The sequence below is a fragment of the Eubalaena glacialis genome, chromosome 15 (assembly GCF_028564815.1).
Source record: "Eubalaena glacialis isolate mEubGla1 chromosome 15, mEubGla1.1.hap2.+ XY, whole genome shotgun sequence".
Classification (NCBI taxonomy): Eukaryota; Metazoa; Chordata; class Mammalia; order Artiodactyla; family Balaenidae; genus Eubalaena; species Eubalaena glacialis.
Window position 1 is genome coordinate 60,006,606 of NC_083730.1, and position 14,839 is coordinate 60,021,444.

At 42.2% G+C, this 14,839-nt stretch overlaps 1 protein-coding gene across 4 annotated transcripts in view; it reads right to left on the minus strand.

Moving 5' to 3' along the window:
- Nucleotides 1-4,477: 4,477 nt before the first annotated feature.
- EPB41L3 (erythrocyte membrane protein band 4.1 like 3) overlaps nt 4,478-14,839 on the minus strand; it is a 140,015-nt gene continuing 129,653 nt past the window's right edge. The window contains exons 15-22 of one of the 4 annotated variants that reach the window (XM_061169861.1): nt 12,504-12,593; nt 10,180-10,302; nt 9,185-9,568; nt 8,258-8,389; nt 7,673-7,771; nt 7,164-7,244; nt 6,771-6,887; nt 4,478-5,583 (exon numbers count right to left, since the gene is read on the minus strand). In XM_061169861.1, coding sequence (XP_061025844.1) covers nt 6,777-6,887; nt 7,164-7,244; nt 7,673-7,771; nt 8,258-8,389; nt 9,185-9,568; nt 10,180-10,302; nt 12,504-12,593 — 1,020 coding nt within the window. In that variant the 3' untranslated portion in view covers nt 4,478-5,583; nt 6,771-6,776. The remainder of the gene's footprint in view (nt 5,584-6,770; nt 6,888-7,163; nt 7,245-7,672; nt 7,772-8,257; nt 8,390-9,184; nt 9,569-10,179; nt 10,303-12,503; nt 12,594-14,839) is intronic. The other 3 variants (XM_061169860.1, XM_061169858.1, XM_061169859.1) reach the window with 3 other exon arrangements.

A 14,839-nucleotide genomic window follows, 5' to 3' on the forward strand; every position in this document is an offset into this window, starting at 1 on the left:
GGTTGGTTTAGTGGGTTATGTAGGCTTCCTGGTGGAGGGGACTGGTGCCTGTGTTCTGGTGGATGAGGCTGGATCTTGTCTTTCTGGTGGGCAGGACCGCGTCCGGTGGTGTGTTTTGGGGTGTCTGTGAACTTATTATGATTTTAGGCTGCCTCTCTGCTAACGGGCGGGGTTGTGTTCCTGTCTTGCTAGCTGTTTGGCATGGGGTGTCCAGCACTGGAGCTTGCTGGTCGTTGAGTGGATCTGGGTCTTAGTGTTGAGACGGAGACCTCTGGGAGAGCTCTCACCGATTGATATTACGTGGGGCTTGGCGGTCTCTCGTGGTCCAATGTCCTGAACTCGGCTCTCCCACCTCAGAGGCTCAGGCCTGATACCTGGCTGGAGTACCAAGACCCTGTCAGCCACACGGCTTTGGAGACTGGTATCATGAACACTTATTGCTTCATCCTTGTGTTCAATAGTCAAACATGAGGTGACGACTTAGCAAATGTCGTCTAAACTTCATGTTTTCAGTGTTGGTTGAGACATGACATTCATCATTATCTATCTCCCAAGCCTCCAGTAAAGAGTCATAAGATGTATGGTAAATCCTTTTAATTAGTCAGTTTTCCTACCGCATGCATGTCACGGCGAGGTGACTTAGATTTCAGTATTATTCAAAGAGAGTGTGTAAGCTGGAAATTCAGCCCCCCAATACTGTGGTTCCTCCTTGTTGCATGGGGTGCTGTGAAAATCCACATATTATCTTGGCTGATAAGCTCTTCCTTGAGGTTGCAATACAAGAACCTGTCCAATCTCTTAAAAGATTACATTTATATCAAAGAAACATGAGAGGCTATTGTGAGTGTGCACACATGTGTGTAACCACACTTGTGGGGAAGCGTTAACTCCGACACTCTTCCTCAGAGTTAATCAGCTCTGATAAGAAATGATCTGCAAAATGAAATGTCATTTCTGAGAATACAATTTTACATGTACCAATGGCCTGCCACAAAAATGTATTTATAAAAAAATGGAATAACCCAGTTTTACTTAATGAGTAAATGCTCAAACATGAGGTCACCTCCATGGCAAGTCACAGCAGACACTTCTGACACAGGTTAATTTACTGTAGTGAGAAAGATAAAAGTGCATTTGTGGAGGTACAGCTAACCCTCATTGGTAAGTTAGAGCAATTTTAGATCCCTGTTTTAGACTCCATGTTGATTTTAAAAAAATAGCTAGGATTGATGCTGACTTAGAAAATAACATAACAGATGTACTAGAAGGAATGAAGGAAATGGATTAGAGTAATTGTTAAAAAAAAAAAATGGACTGAACAGTTCTATAAGGTGCATGATCTAACTCACTGTGTCCAGCAGGAGGGACATGGTGGTTCTGGGAAATCTGAAAGGAACAGGGAAGAGAGAATGGGAAAATTCTTCTGGGAGAGTGAAACTGCATGAAATCTCCACATTATTAGCGCTGCCCTCATTTCTCTCGCTGGGGCAGTGATGTCTCAGCATCAGTGCAGCTCCATCCATTAATCGCAATACTGAGGAAGGAGCAGGAAGTGTCCACACAGGCTGGGGCCTCACTACTAGGTTGAACTCCATGCTGGCTGCACTGGACAGAAAGCATGCAAGGAGGGCTATTCCCTCGACTTGGTAATTCACTCTATGACTCCAGAGAAAACATCATGAAGATTCTGGGGGCTTGGCAACTCCACAACGAATGTTTCTGCAGATCCCTGGGTGATTATCATGGAACTGCAGGTTACCAGTAGCCTGGACCACAAAGCCTTTAGGTTTGTAACTTGTTTTTCTTCTCATTTGAGAGACCCACAAATTCCTGTTTTCTTATGACTCTGGACCTGAATCTTAGAGCAAACTAAGAAACAAACATTTCTTTTCTGGGAGGCAAATAGCTAACTGTAGTACAAATCTTCAGTTTCTGCAAGTGTAGTAACTAGGGTCTTTTACACATCTCACGCAATGCAGCAGTTTTCTGTATTAGTAGTAATGGCTGAAAACAAATATTCTGAGATTACCTAAGAGTTTAGCAATAAGCACAAGCCAGTTTTATACATTAGTGGGATCTAGCTTTAAAACTGTTGGATTAGGGAACGTGAGATAGTGACTGATTAATCTCCAAATCTGAATTTTAAATTTGTTGGTGCTGTGATCAGAACCCGTGACTTTTTTTTTTTTTTAACATCTTTATTGGAGTATAATTGCTTTACAATGGTGTGTTAGTTTCTGCTTTATAACAAAGTGAATCAGTTATACATATACATATGTTCCCATATCTCTTCCCTCTTGCATCTCCCTCCCTCCCGCCCTCCCTATCCCACACCTCTAGGTGGTCACAAAGCACAGAGCTGATCTCCCTGTGCTATGCGGTTGCTTCCCACTAGCTATTTTACGTTTGGTAGTGTATATATGTCCATGCCACTCTCTCTCTTTGTCACATCTTACCCTTCCTCCTCCCCATATCCTCAAGTCCATTCTCTAGTAGGTCTGTGTCTTTATTCCCGTCTTGCCACTAGGTTCTTCATGACTTTTTTTTTTCCCTTAGATTCAATATATATGTGTTAGCATACTCTATTTGTTTTTCTCTTTCTGACTTACTTCACTCTGTATGACAGACTCGAGGTCCATCCACCTCACTACAAATACCTCCATTTCATTTCTTTTTATGGCTGAGTAATATTCCATTGTATATATGTGCCACATCTTCTTTATCCATTCATCCGATGATGGACACTTAGGCAGAAACTGTGACTTGCTTGTGATCAATGGAATATGGCAAAGGTAATGGGAAGCCCCTCCCTTGATTACGTTACGTTGTATAATACTCTGTTTTGCTAGCAGACTCACTCTAGGGTGTCCTCCTCCATTTCTGGCTTCAAAGAAGCAAGCGTCCAAGGGTCCTACACAACCACAAGAAGATGAATTCTGCAAACAACCAAAGAGAACTTAGAAGTGGATTCTTGGGACTTCCCTCGTGGCACAGTGGTTAAGAATCCGCCTGCCAATGCAGAGGACACGGGTTCGATCCCTGGTCCGGAAGATCCCACATGCTGCAGAGCAACTAAGCCCGTGCGCCACAACTACTGAGTCTGCACTCTAGAGTCCGTGAGCCACAAATACTGAGCCCACATGCCACAACTACTGAAGCTCACATGCCTAGAGCCCGTGCTCTGCAACAAGAGAAGCCATCCCAATGAGAAGCCTGCGCGCCGCAACAAAGAGTAGCCCCTGCTCGCCCCAACTAGAGAAAGCCCACGCGTGGCAACAAAGAGCCAATGCAGCCAAAAATAAATAAATAAAAATAAATAAATTAAAAAAAATTATTAAAAAAAAAAAAAAAAAAGAATGAGCCCTCACTGCTGAGGACAGAGAAACCTGAAAACACTAGGTTTGGTAAACACGGCAAACATGGACAGCATCGTGATTATAATTAATAATAGAAATAAATATATAGTATTATATATTTAAAACTTGCTGAGAGTAAACCTTAGAAGTTCTCATCACAAGAAAAAGAACTGTGACTATGTATGGTGACCGTGGTACCCAGCTTTATTGTGGTGATCATTTCAGAATATATACACAATATCAAATCATTATGTTGTACCGAGAAAATAATATGTCAATTATACCTCAATAAAAATTTTAGAAAAATAAAAGAGTGAAGTTTTTGGACACAAAGTAAGCATATCAGATGCAGGCATATCAATAAAGGGTTAAGTTTCATATCAATAAAGTGTTAATTTTTCTCAACACGTTTCTTCGGATTGGCTTTAAACACAATGAAAATGATGCTTCAGTTCCTAAAATGAACACTTAGTACTGACAGTAAGGACAAACTGAGAACTCCTTCAGAGATAAATGATAAGACTCCGACTCCCTCAGTAAAACTAAGCTCTGTGGTCAAATCTAGTAATTTTCTGAGGAAGAATAAAACATTTTTTTAGAGTTTTTTTTAAAAGTCCAGAAGTGAGGTAAGAAATGCCAGCGAACGCATTAAGGCGTTAGGGTGGGCGGTTGGTAACGGAAAGGCTGATTCTTAGTCCCTGGCATGCAAGCAGCTGGATGTCAGTGAGCTGCAGGAACACTCACGGCCCTGCAGACCCAGCTGCTAACCTGCTCGTCTCTGGAGAGGATGTGAGACAGAGGTAGATTAAAAGCCCCCAGAAACACTGGGATTATAGCACAGCCTCTCTTCTAACAGAAAAACGAAAACTTTGAAAGTGAGATTCTGTGATACTAGTTGTACTTTTCAAGGCCCGCATAGGCAACCAACCATTTATCTGCACGTATTTTGTTCCCCATCTGTCTACACTTTTTATCCTGGAAAAAGACAGGCTCTCTCTACCCTGAAGATGAATGAGGCCTTTGATGTCATGCAAATGTTAGCTCTGGGCCAAACACGTACAATCCTGAAAGTAGTACACTTAGAGAATAAGAGGTTTAAATGCATTTACCATTTTTATTTTGCTATGCGGAAACATACATTCACCATGGCTGTGCGATGCGGTTGACAGTGAAATGGAGAATATAACTTTTTGAAGGCTATTTATAACTAAACACTAAATAGTTTTATTACAGTGGAAATTCTGTACAGTTTAAGGCTTGGCTCTGAACTAGACTGCAAATATGGACCAGATTTGGAAATAAAACACTTTTTTTCAAGTAAAAGAAGAAAAATCCATTAAAAAAATACAAGGACGAAGAAATGAAGAAAGAAAACAAAGCAACAGAAGCCCAACGGGTTTTCCTGGAGTGAAATTTCATCATCATACGGTGAACTAACAAAAATACAGGTTTTCTTTCCAAAATAATGACAATTTACATATTTAGGACTTGTTAGGGAACTCTGGGAAGCTTTCCAGACTGAACACAGACCAAAGCGGATGACGGGGAAGAAATCACATTAATATGCTAAAGTCAGTACTACTTTATAACGGTTAAATTAGATTACACAAAGCAGGATTGTGAGCATTAAATATTTCCAGAGGATCGGAGAGTCGTTACTGCTGACAGGTGAGAGTAATAAACCAGAGGAGACAAGTGCAAGATTCAAGTTGTTTACTGAATAAACTCGGTTATTGGCACATCTAATATGGGAAAAACCTGACACACTGGACTAGACAGCCTCTAGCAGTTTAGGGTAATCTTTGTTGATCTGTAAACAAAAGATCTGTCACCTAAGAAACTGCAATTTTGTTTAGACTTTAATAATAATCAGCTATGAAAGGCATGGATTATTTTATGTGTTACATGAGATCACGGTTTCTATTGTTGGTTATGAACGTGCAGGTGTAGCTGAGAACTTAGACACTGTGTGAAACGTAAAAATGCTGCTTGTTTTGTAATTGTATCGTTGCTTCATGCATTATCAGTTTAGTGATGCTGACTCAGATTGCTTTATTATGGGAAGATCTCTGCCAGTGTCTTTATTAAATGGTCAAGGTCAGTTCTTCTGGATTGAAATTGTCCATGGGCAGATACAAATCAGTGGGTTAGAAGAGGAAACTCCATATAGACTCTGGTTTTTCATAATGGTTTGCATGACTGGCTTCAGGTGCAGCCTAGGTTATTCCTGTAGAAGAGAGATTTGATCAGTTACTCATTTGAAAACATCTGAGAGTTTCCCTCAGATCGAGGTCATGGGAAAAGTATCTTGTAAGGTTACAAAATGCTCTTTTTGACAAGATACTATAAAATACCAGTGTACGTCACTGATAGGCTTTCTCTGAAATAACCACATCGTCACCCAAGTGGCTGAACTCACTGAAGAGAACCTTTTTTTTGTTTTTTTTTGCTTTCTATCTTCCAAATTACCTTCTTAATTTGAATATAATGAGTGATTTTTATACTTTTTTTCCTTTGAGAGAAGCCACTCATCAATCAACATTAACCAATGTTAGAGAACGTACTTATTTCATTTATACATGTAAGGCATTTAAGAGACTTTTATCACATAACCAAGTGTGCAAGGAGCTGCATTCAGCATTCAAAGCCTTCCAGGGATGCTCGGGGGGCGGGTTAGTATGCATGACAAGTCTGTGCACACACAGAAGATGCTGTCTGCTCATGATGTCGGCCAAAGAGTGGCTGGAAAGGCACGCGCTTTCTGGAGGAAAGCAGGACCACAAGACTGCATTTTTGCTTCCTCCCGAGACACAATACTACACTCGGGAAAAAAATCATCCCAAAGAATACAGGAAATAGATGACATCCACAATGAGAGTGAGTGCTCTGGTCTCAAATTGTAAGACAAAGCAAAAACAAAAGCATAAACAGGCTAGAACCAAACACAGTGGAAGAGAAAGCTTACAATGGGATAATGTTACCAACAGAAGGAGAATAGGCTATATTTTATTTCCCTAGTATTTGGAACACACAAATTACACCTCTCAGAACAAAACCATCCTAGTTCTGATTAGGCTACATGGCGAGTGAAACCAGATCTGACCTTTCAGATGTGGATAATGAGAGGAGCACAGAGCATGCATTAAAAGGGAACATGCGTGGGACCATGCAAGCAGACTCTGCTTTCTCTTTATCCTCTAACTGGCAGGGGAGGTAAAAAGTCCACAGTATGGAGCCTCCAAACATGAAACAAACCAGCAGCCGCAAACCAATTTTCCATCCTCTTGATACCCAGAGCCCTGCAAATGCCAGTGAGAGAAAAAGGAGAGGGAAGAGGCAGGGGGAGGGAGAGAGGGAAGCCCTGGGCCACATGCCAGCCGAGGCCGAGCCTAGAGAACCAGCGCCACCTCTTACCTGGGCTCAGTCCTCTCCATCTTCAGGGGTGATCTCTGTCTCTTTATGGACCACTACTTTGGTCACTGACATGTCAGGGTGCTGCTCTCTGGCCTCTTTAATTGCCTGAGCCAGTGCCTATCCCCAGGAAATCACAGAAGGGCAAAGACAAAAAAGGAGGCGGGACGTGCAAGATCAGAGCCGGGTGGAGACTTATGAGCAAGATCTATATACACAATTTACAAATGGGATACAATGACTGCAAAGGGGGGGTCACACGTTGCATATTGGAAAGTTAATTCAGAAAACTGTTTAGACTACAGGCTGAACTAAAAGGACAGCTCTGGGAAGAGTACGACCAGCTCGTGTTTCTCTGTCTCCCTGCCAGGGTATCTACCCTCTCTCACATGCTACCTGGTCATGGTCAATGTCCGCGTCTCCCGTGATGACGATTCGCTTCTCGATTCTCGTCTCTGAAATGCCTCCTTTCACAGTCTGAAAGCAACAGATAAGCATTATGAATTTACCGTCACTGTTGACTGGGGGAAATGGCGGAAAATGCCGACACAGCTTTAAGTTGCATCATTCATTCTTTAAGAATTGAAACAGAATCCTATGGCAGTTATTTACAATTGTTAATTTCAGAAGCGAAGCCAGAATAGAGTCCTTCGGGTTTGGCTGGCTGGTTGTTTCTGGAACGTCTACCATATGCTATGCACTGGGGTTAAGGGTTATGCAAAGGGCATCAGAATGCATATTCTTAAACGGAACCTGGCATGTGAGGACAGATGCACCACAAATACAGCAGCCGTGAGAGCTCCAACGCAGCTGCCTGGCATCCTGATATTCACGTATCTGCTGCTGCAGCCCAACCCAGAAGTTCTGAACGGATACCTTCCTGTATCCGTTCCCACGCCACTTACTTTGGTGATGTGGGTGGTGGTCGTGGTGCTAGTGGTTTCAGATGTGATCGTCTGTGCGCTCATGAGCACACCTGGCTCCAAATCAGCACCAAGATCGACCTAAGCAAGCAAAGGGGGAGACGCCACACTTGAATACTGATGTTACCTCTCCAGACGTCTGCTATCTTGGTTTAGGGCATGACGATGATTTAATTATCTGCACAATCACTGTGCTGTTCCATCAGCATCTGGGAGCTGCCACTGACTAAAGACTGAATCAAACTTGGCCATTGTTAACCCTCATTAAAAAGTTGGGACTTCAGAAATGTGAGCAGGGGCTGGATGAGCTAGTGTTTTTCCTTATCTGTGGCTAGGGAGATAGATTTCCGAGCCTCTTTCTACAGTTCGAGGTATGTGAAGACCTGCTTAAGTCACCTGCTCGTCCTTGATCGGTAATAAAATTACAATTACTGCACCATTCTTGATAGAGACAGTTGGGTCCTCTGAGTCTCACAAATTAAATATCATGTAGTGACACTTAAATGCCCGAAGCCATTCAAGGGGTAAAACAGGTGCCAGGGCTCTGGCCTTCATCGACTGTCTTACCTGTGATGATTCATATGTTATGGTTTTTGTTTCTGTGTGAACTACAGGCACTTCCTTGGTAGAAATTTCTAGCTTTACTCCTCCTGGTGAAACACTGTCAAAGCTGATGGTTTCTGTCTTCACAGTTGATGACTATACCAATGGGAAGCAGGCAGAGTGGCTATTAAATTTTGCAAACACATACCTTTGTTTTTTTCCCTCCCCCCTTGGTGGATATATATAAGCACAGGTTGGTATGAAATAAATGTTTACATTTTACATGGGGGTCGTCAGTTGGGGAATGAGGCACACAACAGATACATGTCAGTCTCCCAGAATTCATATGGAATGCTCCAGGTACAAGAAAATATTTAGAAGGAAATTGAAAAAACCCACTTTTTTACATTCCTTCTCCTCTATCTCATAAACTAATTTTAATAGATTAAAAAATCATAAATTAGCCTTTTATTGAAAAACTTCTTGGACAGAAGGAACAAGTAATAAGACACTGAACCACCGCCCCTCACCCCGCCCCCATGTACTTCAGGAATTTCAATAAAAGAGAATAAAGAATAAATTCTAGCACTTGGTGCCTGGGCAAGCCTGGTTTTGGTCCTTCTGGATAAGTACACTGATCAGAAATAAATTTATCAAGTTTTCTAATATCTTGGCAGGCTATGCATCTCCCAGGTTTATTGCCAGTTACAGTAATTGTAAAGAGAGTAGAAACCATTTCCTGGAACTTTAGATTGTGAATAATCATCATATATGTTTGCATGGGACCCCAGACCAGCATGGAGACCCCGTAATTGCCATGCAAGAGGGCAACAAGAGGAGAAACAAACTGCTCTTGGAAAAGGAAGAAAATTAAACCCAGCCCTGCCTTTATGCTTAACTAAATTTCAGGGACTTACTTCAGCACTAAAAGTAACATTAACCGCTAGTTACCTCAAAATGAGGTTTTTGTTCCGAAGCTTCAGAAACGTGGATGGCTGCACTCTGCTCCTCCTCTGGCTCTTCGGAAGCAGCTGCCATCTCTCCCGGCTCGAGGACAGCTTTGTCAGCCACCTCCCCTTTTTCCTCCTTTGCTCCCTCAGTCAGAGCAGAGATCTCCTTCCCTGTCACATCAGAAGCATCAGCAGATGCTGCCTGGGTCACAGCATCCATGTCATCTCCAGCTGCGTAAGAAGCATCCCCACTCGCATGCACATTCATCACATGTCTTTCCTCCACCAATGCCGTTTCCTGCACAACCTTCTCGGTGCTAAGTGGCTGGGGGCGCTGGGTTGTTTCCATCTCTATTTTGCCAGACTCCGTCTTGGTTTCCGTTTCCTGCATGGAAAAAAAATTGTGGTGTCAGTGTGACTTTCCACAAAACAAAGGTCAGAAAGCAAAAAAAAAAAAAACAAAAACAGCCACTCACCAGGGTACCTAAAGCCAGTACCAGTGCTTATAACCAGCAACGCTTATAGAAAATATAAATTAGCTTTCATTCCCCCCACCAGAATCTTTGATGCCTGCCCTCTGCCTGACACATAGCCTCGAACCCGTGCTGCTTCTTCGGATGTCACAAAAGAAACAAGAGTGCAGTAAAAAACGCAATTAAAAAACCAAAACAAAATGAAAGCATTGGAGCACATGCATATTGGTTTTGGCTGCTTCCTTAGACCTAACAGGTGACATAAAATGCTTTAAGAAATTAAATGCTGTTAAAACGTCTCAGCACAATTGCTTTCTGAACATCTGAAGTATGTTCTTGTAATGGAACTAAAGACATGTGATGCAAACGTGGGACAGGCACAGAGGGGTGTAAGTGAAGACCCCTGTCAGGTGTTTAAAGCAAAGCCACTTGGACGCAACACACACACACACACCCCAAAAAGGCACAAAGAAAAGGCAAAGAGGCAGAGACAGAGACACCGAGGATGGAAACAAATGGCCACCTGCACCCAGCTTTGAGAAGTGGAAGTAACCCCTCCTATGAATTCTGTCGGTTTTCTCGCAGACTCTAATAAGCTGAAGATTTCAGAGCCATCCATGAGCTTTTCTCCAGAAGACTGTTTAGTCTGAGTGAATAGAGAAATGGAGAGTCAAGCACAGAGGTCGGGACACAGGAGGGCATGTACTCATTCACAGCTGGTTAGACAGAACTGTAGGCGAGGGACCCAGGGCGAGGGATGGAGGGATCTACGGACAGATTTGGAAACACATAGAAATGGGAAATCAACAGCAAATCGGGGTGAGCAGGGGCTCTAGTTTGGTAAAGCGGAGAGAGTTCCTGGGGTTAGGGCGGTGCTGGGTGAAGTGGATCCTTTCACCGGCACCGGCACCGCAAACCCCGGCAGCACCACCCCACCTCGGGGACAAGAGCTGGAAATAAAACGGCAGGTGTCTCAATGCTCACGTCAGACCGCGGTAGTGACTTAACCATGAAAACAACAAAAAAGCTTGGGTTGGCGGCTCTCAACATAAGCCAAACAGCAAGAGAAATGGAAAGGCTCGGGGTGGAAGGGCTGCCTCGGCAAACGTCATGCTGGAATCGGAAACGGCGGCCCAAAGGCGGCACCGGTTACCACGACTTGGGACGTGGCCGACTCTGTGACAACGTATCGGGTGGTGGCGACGGTGACGGCCGGTTCCTGGGAGTATCTCCCCTCGGACAGGCTCTTCCCGTGGGGACCGAAGGGCCCCACCTTCAAGGCCTCGGCCTCGGCCTCGGCCTCGGGCTCCGCTCTGCCCAGCCGCTCGCCCTCCAGGCTGGCATCCCTCCCGGGCGCGTGGCTTTTCTCCAGAGCATCATCCTCGGGGCTCTGCTGCCGGGACTCGGCTTCCCTGATGGGGGCCAGCGACTCCGACAGCCTCCGCTTTGGAGTGTGGACCTCAGGCCCCCTCCTGGTCCTGTCCTCGGTGATGGCTCCCAGGACCTCGAACTCTGCCAGGACAGGGGGGGTCTTCACGGACTCGGCTAGTCCCGGCTCAAGAGGGGAGGGGGACACCACCTTCTCCCCTTCTTTGACTTTTCCTGTCATAGTGACAATTTTTCCCGACACGGTATCGTAGGACTTTCCGAGTGTGTATATTTTCTGTGTGTTCGCTTCCTTCAAGTGCATTTCTCGGGCCAAGTCTTCGAAGCTCTGCACTTCAGTGGCGCTAGATCCTAACAAGTCGGCGCGGATGTCGTCAGTTCTACCGCTCACGGTCATCACCTTGTACATCACAGTCTTTTTCGAATCACCATCAACTACCTCAGTGGGTATTTTGTCTACAATAACCCAGTCCTCTGTGCCCTATATTTGGAATATAAAAGCTAAATTAGAAGTTCTGATGGTATCTCATTTCTAAAATAAGAAACCTTTAAGGCAATCAGGGTGAGAGCTACACTCAGGCCTGGGAGGTGACGGCACAGGGCTGGGGTTATTTTCTATTAATTATGGCTGCAATCTCTTCCCATCTGAAATTTATTAACTCTAACCTGCAACTTGGAATACAGTCTGCGTGTAGACTCGCAATTTCAGATTTCTTGAAATACTTTGGTGGTAAATTTTGCAAAGACTATATTTGATCTTATGCTAAATGTCTGATCATTTTCTATGTCAAGATTAAACAACATTTTTGAAGCTGTTGTACAAGTTATTTAGCTTTACTTGTGTGGACATAGAAAAGACAGTTTTCCATGTGAAATAGAACACTGTACTTCATATCTGTTGTTCTCACAAAGAACGTGCCAGCATTCCCACAAATTTCTGTGAAAACCATTTTCCATGTTTGTGAATTATACTTCCTTATATGGGAGACGGAATCCACTCTAGCACTTATTATCCAATAAGTATTTAGTGCACCTGTGTTCCAGGCATTGTAATGAACTATTTCCCACTGTTAGGACACTGTCGGAGCCTCTTAGAAATAGGTCACAGTGGTCTGTACACTGTTCCGATTTTATTTACAACCGAAGTTCATCGTCTCAGGAGTTTCTTTGCCAGTTTCCTTAGTGTTAGTTCCAATAAGGCAGAAGAAATGGAAGTTATGAAACTTCTGTATTTGGGGAGCCTACCAGGACGTTAGCAAGTAACTAGTCTAACAGGTTACAGAGGGAAGAGAAACCAAGCCAGGAGCAAGGGAGCACCTTGGTTTACATTTTAAACTTGGACGTTTGCTACTTTCCTATTTATCCTAGCCTGAATCTAGAAATAGGTGGGCCTTAAGAAAAAGGATTACAGATCCATCTATAGGCTGGTGCAGGATTAAACAAAATGAATTGAAAAATAACCTCTAGGGTCGATGGGACAGTTTTCTGGAAAATGATTTGACGAGAGGTAACCACAGAGCCTCCTTCCTGAATTTTCTTTATCACACTCGGCTAGTGGGAAAACCAATAAAAGTTCAGAACTTTCAAAATCAGTCAAGGTCATCTAAATTAGCATCACTCTATGGGTGAAAGAGGTACTAAAAGGTCCAATAATATCATTACAAAGTATAATCATAATGCTTCAATGACCGCACACAGATATAATCACCTAGGAGCAAAAGCCACAAAGAAATGATAGCTAACGGATAACTAAAATAGTAACAAAATTCCCTATTTCCCTCCCCAGAATCTAAGCAAAAATGATATACCTACCTTAGTGGCAAACAAGGTAACTTTTAAAAAGAAAGGAAAAACTACAGACATTTTAATGACACTGAAATCTGAAGAGCAATTTCCTTCTGGAAAATTCCTTAATGTTTGTTTTTTACCTGAGACTCAAAGAATGGAGAGCTTCCTTGATGCAAAAATAGAACCTTTTCAGAAATCTCTCTTTCTTCTTTGGTCTGTTTGAATAAAGGGGGTTGGGTTGGAGAAGAGGAAGCAGACAGTTTCCAAAAAGGCAAGTTAGGAAGAGAGTTCTTTTCTGTGCTACACATATAATACTCATTCATTTTTTTTTCTGAAGAAGTAAATTAGTGTCTATTAATTTGGAAAATGGTCTGAAGCCATCTCAACATTTAATAATTACTTCCAAAGAGTAACAGATTATGTTTTGAATCTCCAGTGTTTTTAGGATTCAAACATTTCTCATTTCTACAAACACAGAACATGCAAGAGTGGCATAAAGAGCTTTCTGGCATTTCAATAGTGTTCATATGTCAGTGATCTGAAATACTGTAAAAGTGAGTATTAAAATGAAAATGTTAAGATTTAAAAAAAATTAAGTTAGGAATAAATCCTCACTTCCATGTCTGACAAATTCTTGATCATATTCCCTACTGAAGTGCCGCCTGATACAGAGGAAGGAAATACACATGGGTCACTGCATTAGCTACTAATCTGAAAAACCCAGTTATGCCTAGATTGATGTCTTTATTCCACAAATAAACATAAGGTTATAGCTTTATTTGAACTTTTATAACATGGCAAATAATCCTGAAAAGTCAACTTCAGAATATCTTGGTGAAGAATTAAGTATTTCAAGTCATACTTGTCTTTAACATATAAAATTTAAAAGGACATTAAATATGTTATGTTAGAAGTTTTTTTCCTTTCATCTTTTTATTGCTTCCTTTAGTATTAAATAGGCATAATTCAAGGGGCAATACGTTAGCTATCGAGCCTGTCTCTGTGCACAGCACATGACTGCATAGAATAGTGACAAAAGGATATTTTGGTAAAGTCATCTAAAAATAATAATAGAAAAGTTCAAAGTTTCTAGATGAATGGAACTTTGAAAATAAACCCTCTTGTTGATAAGCAATATAATTTTATGAGAGGTATTTAAAATTCCTAGGTATGTATCTACAAAGCTATCAGTACTATATTTAACTGTTTGCCTGCAAGAGGTTATAGAGGAGCATCTGGAATGTTCTCTGGAATGACCTGCTGACAGATTTTGATAGCATCGTCCTCATATGCTCCTTTCAAATGAGGAACAAATAAGACATTTCGAAGGGGGAAAAAAAAAATCCCTGTCCTGCCCCATTTTGGAGAAAGATATTGCAAGAGACAAAATGTACCGTGTGGAATCATTCAATGTGGATTTAGTTTTTAAACTTTCAATCATAGCCTCTTTTTTAAACAGAAATAAGAAACAGGAAGTCAAAATTATAGGTACTTTTCAGAATACCACGGCTAGGCCTCTAATTATAATCACTGAACTAAATATTTTCCTACAATGAAAGCTTAAAAAAACAACAGCAGTGGTTTTCAGCATATCCTGTTATCTGACATCAACTAATTTTAAAAACGTCTGTGTCTGTAATTAAAAATGTCCACACTGTCTGCATCCAGAACTGTGCATGTCCCATAATAACGGAAAAGGGTAAGATAAGGGGATAGATGTTATCATTAAATCCTGTATACTGTCAACCCCAATCCAGTGAGCTCTGCTAAAGTTAAGAGGTACTGATAAAGAAAAGCTGAAAATCAAAACATTTACTAGGGGTTAAGACGGAGTCAGATGCACACCCTGACTATTTCATTTAGTTACTTAAACGTTCATGCCTGTGTCATATTTGGGACACAAGGCCCTAGAGTGGCATGCAAAATTCACAGAGGTGTTACTTGCCCAGATGATTAAGAGTCTCTATGGAGCTGTGACTTTCATTTCTGCTCGGGCCAGGGGTTCTCAA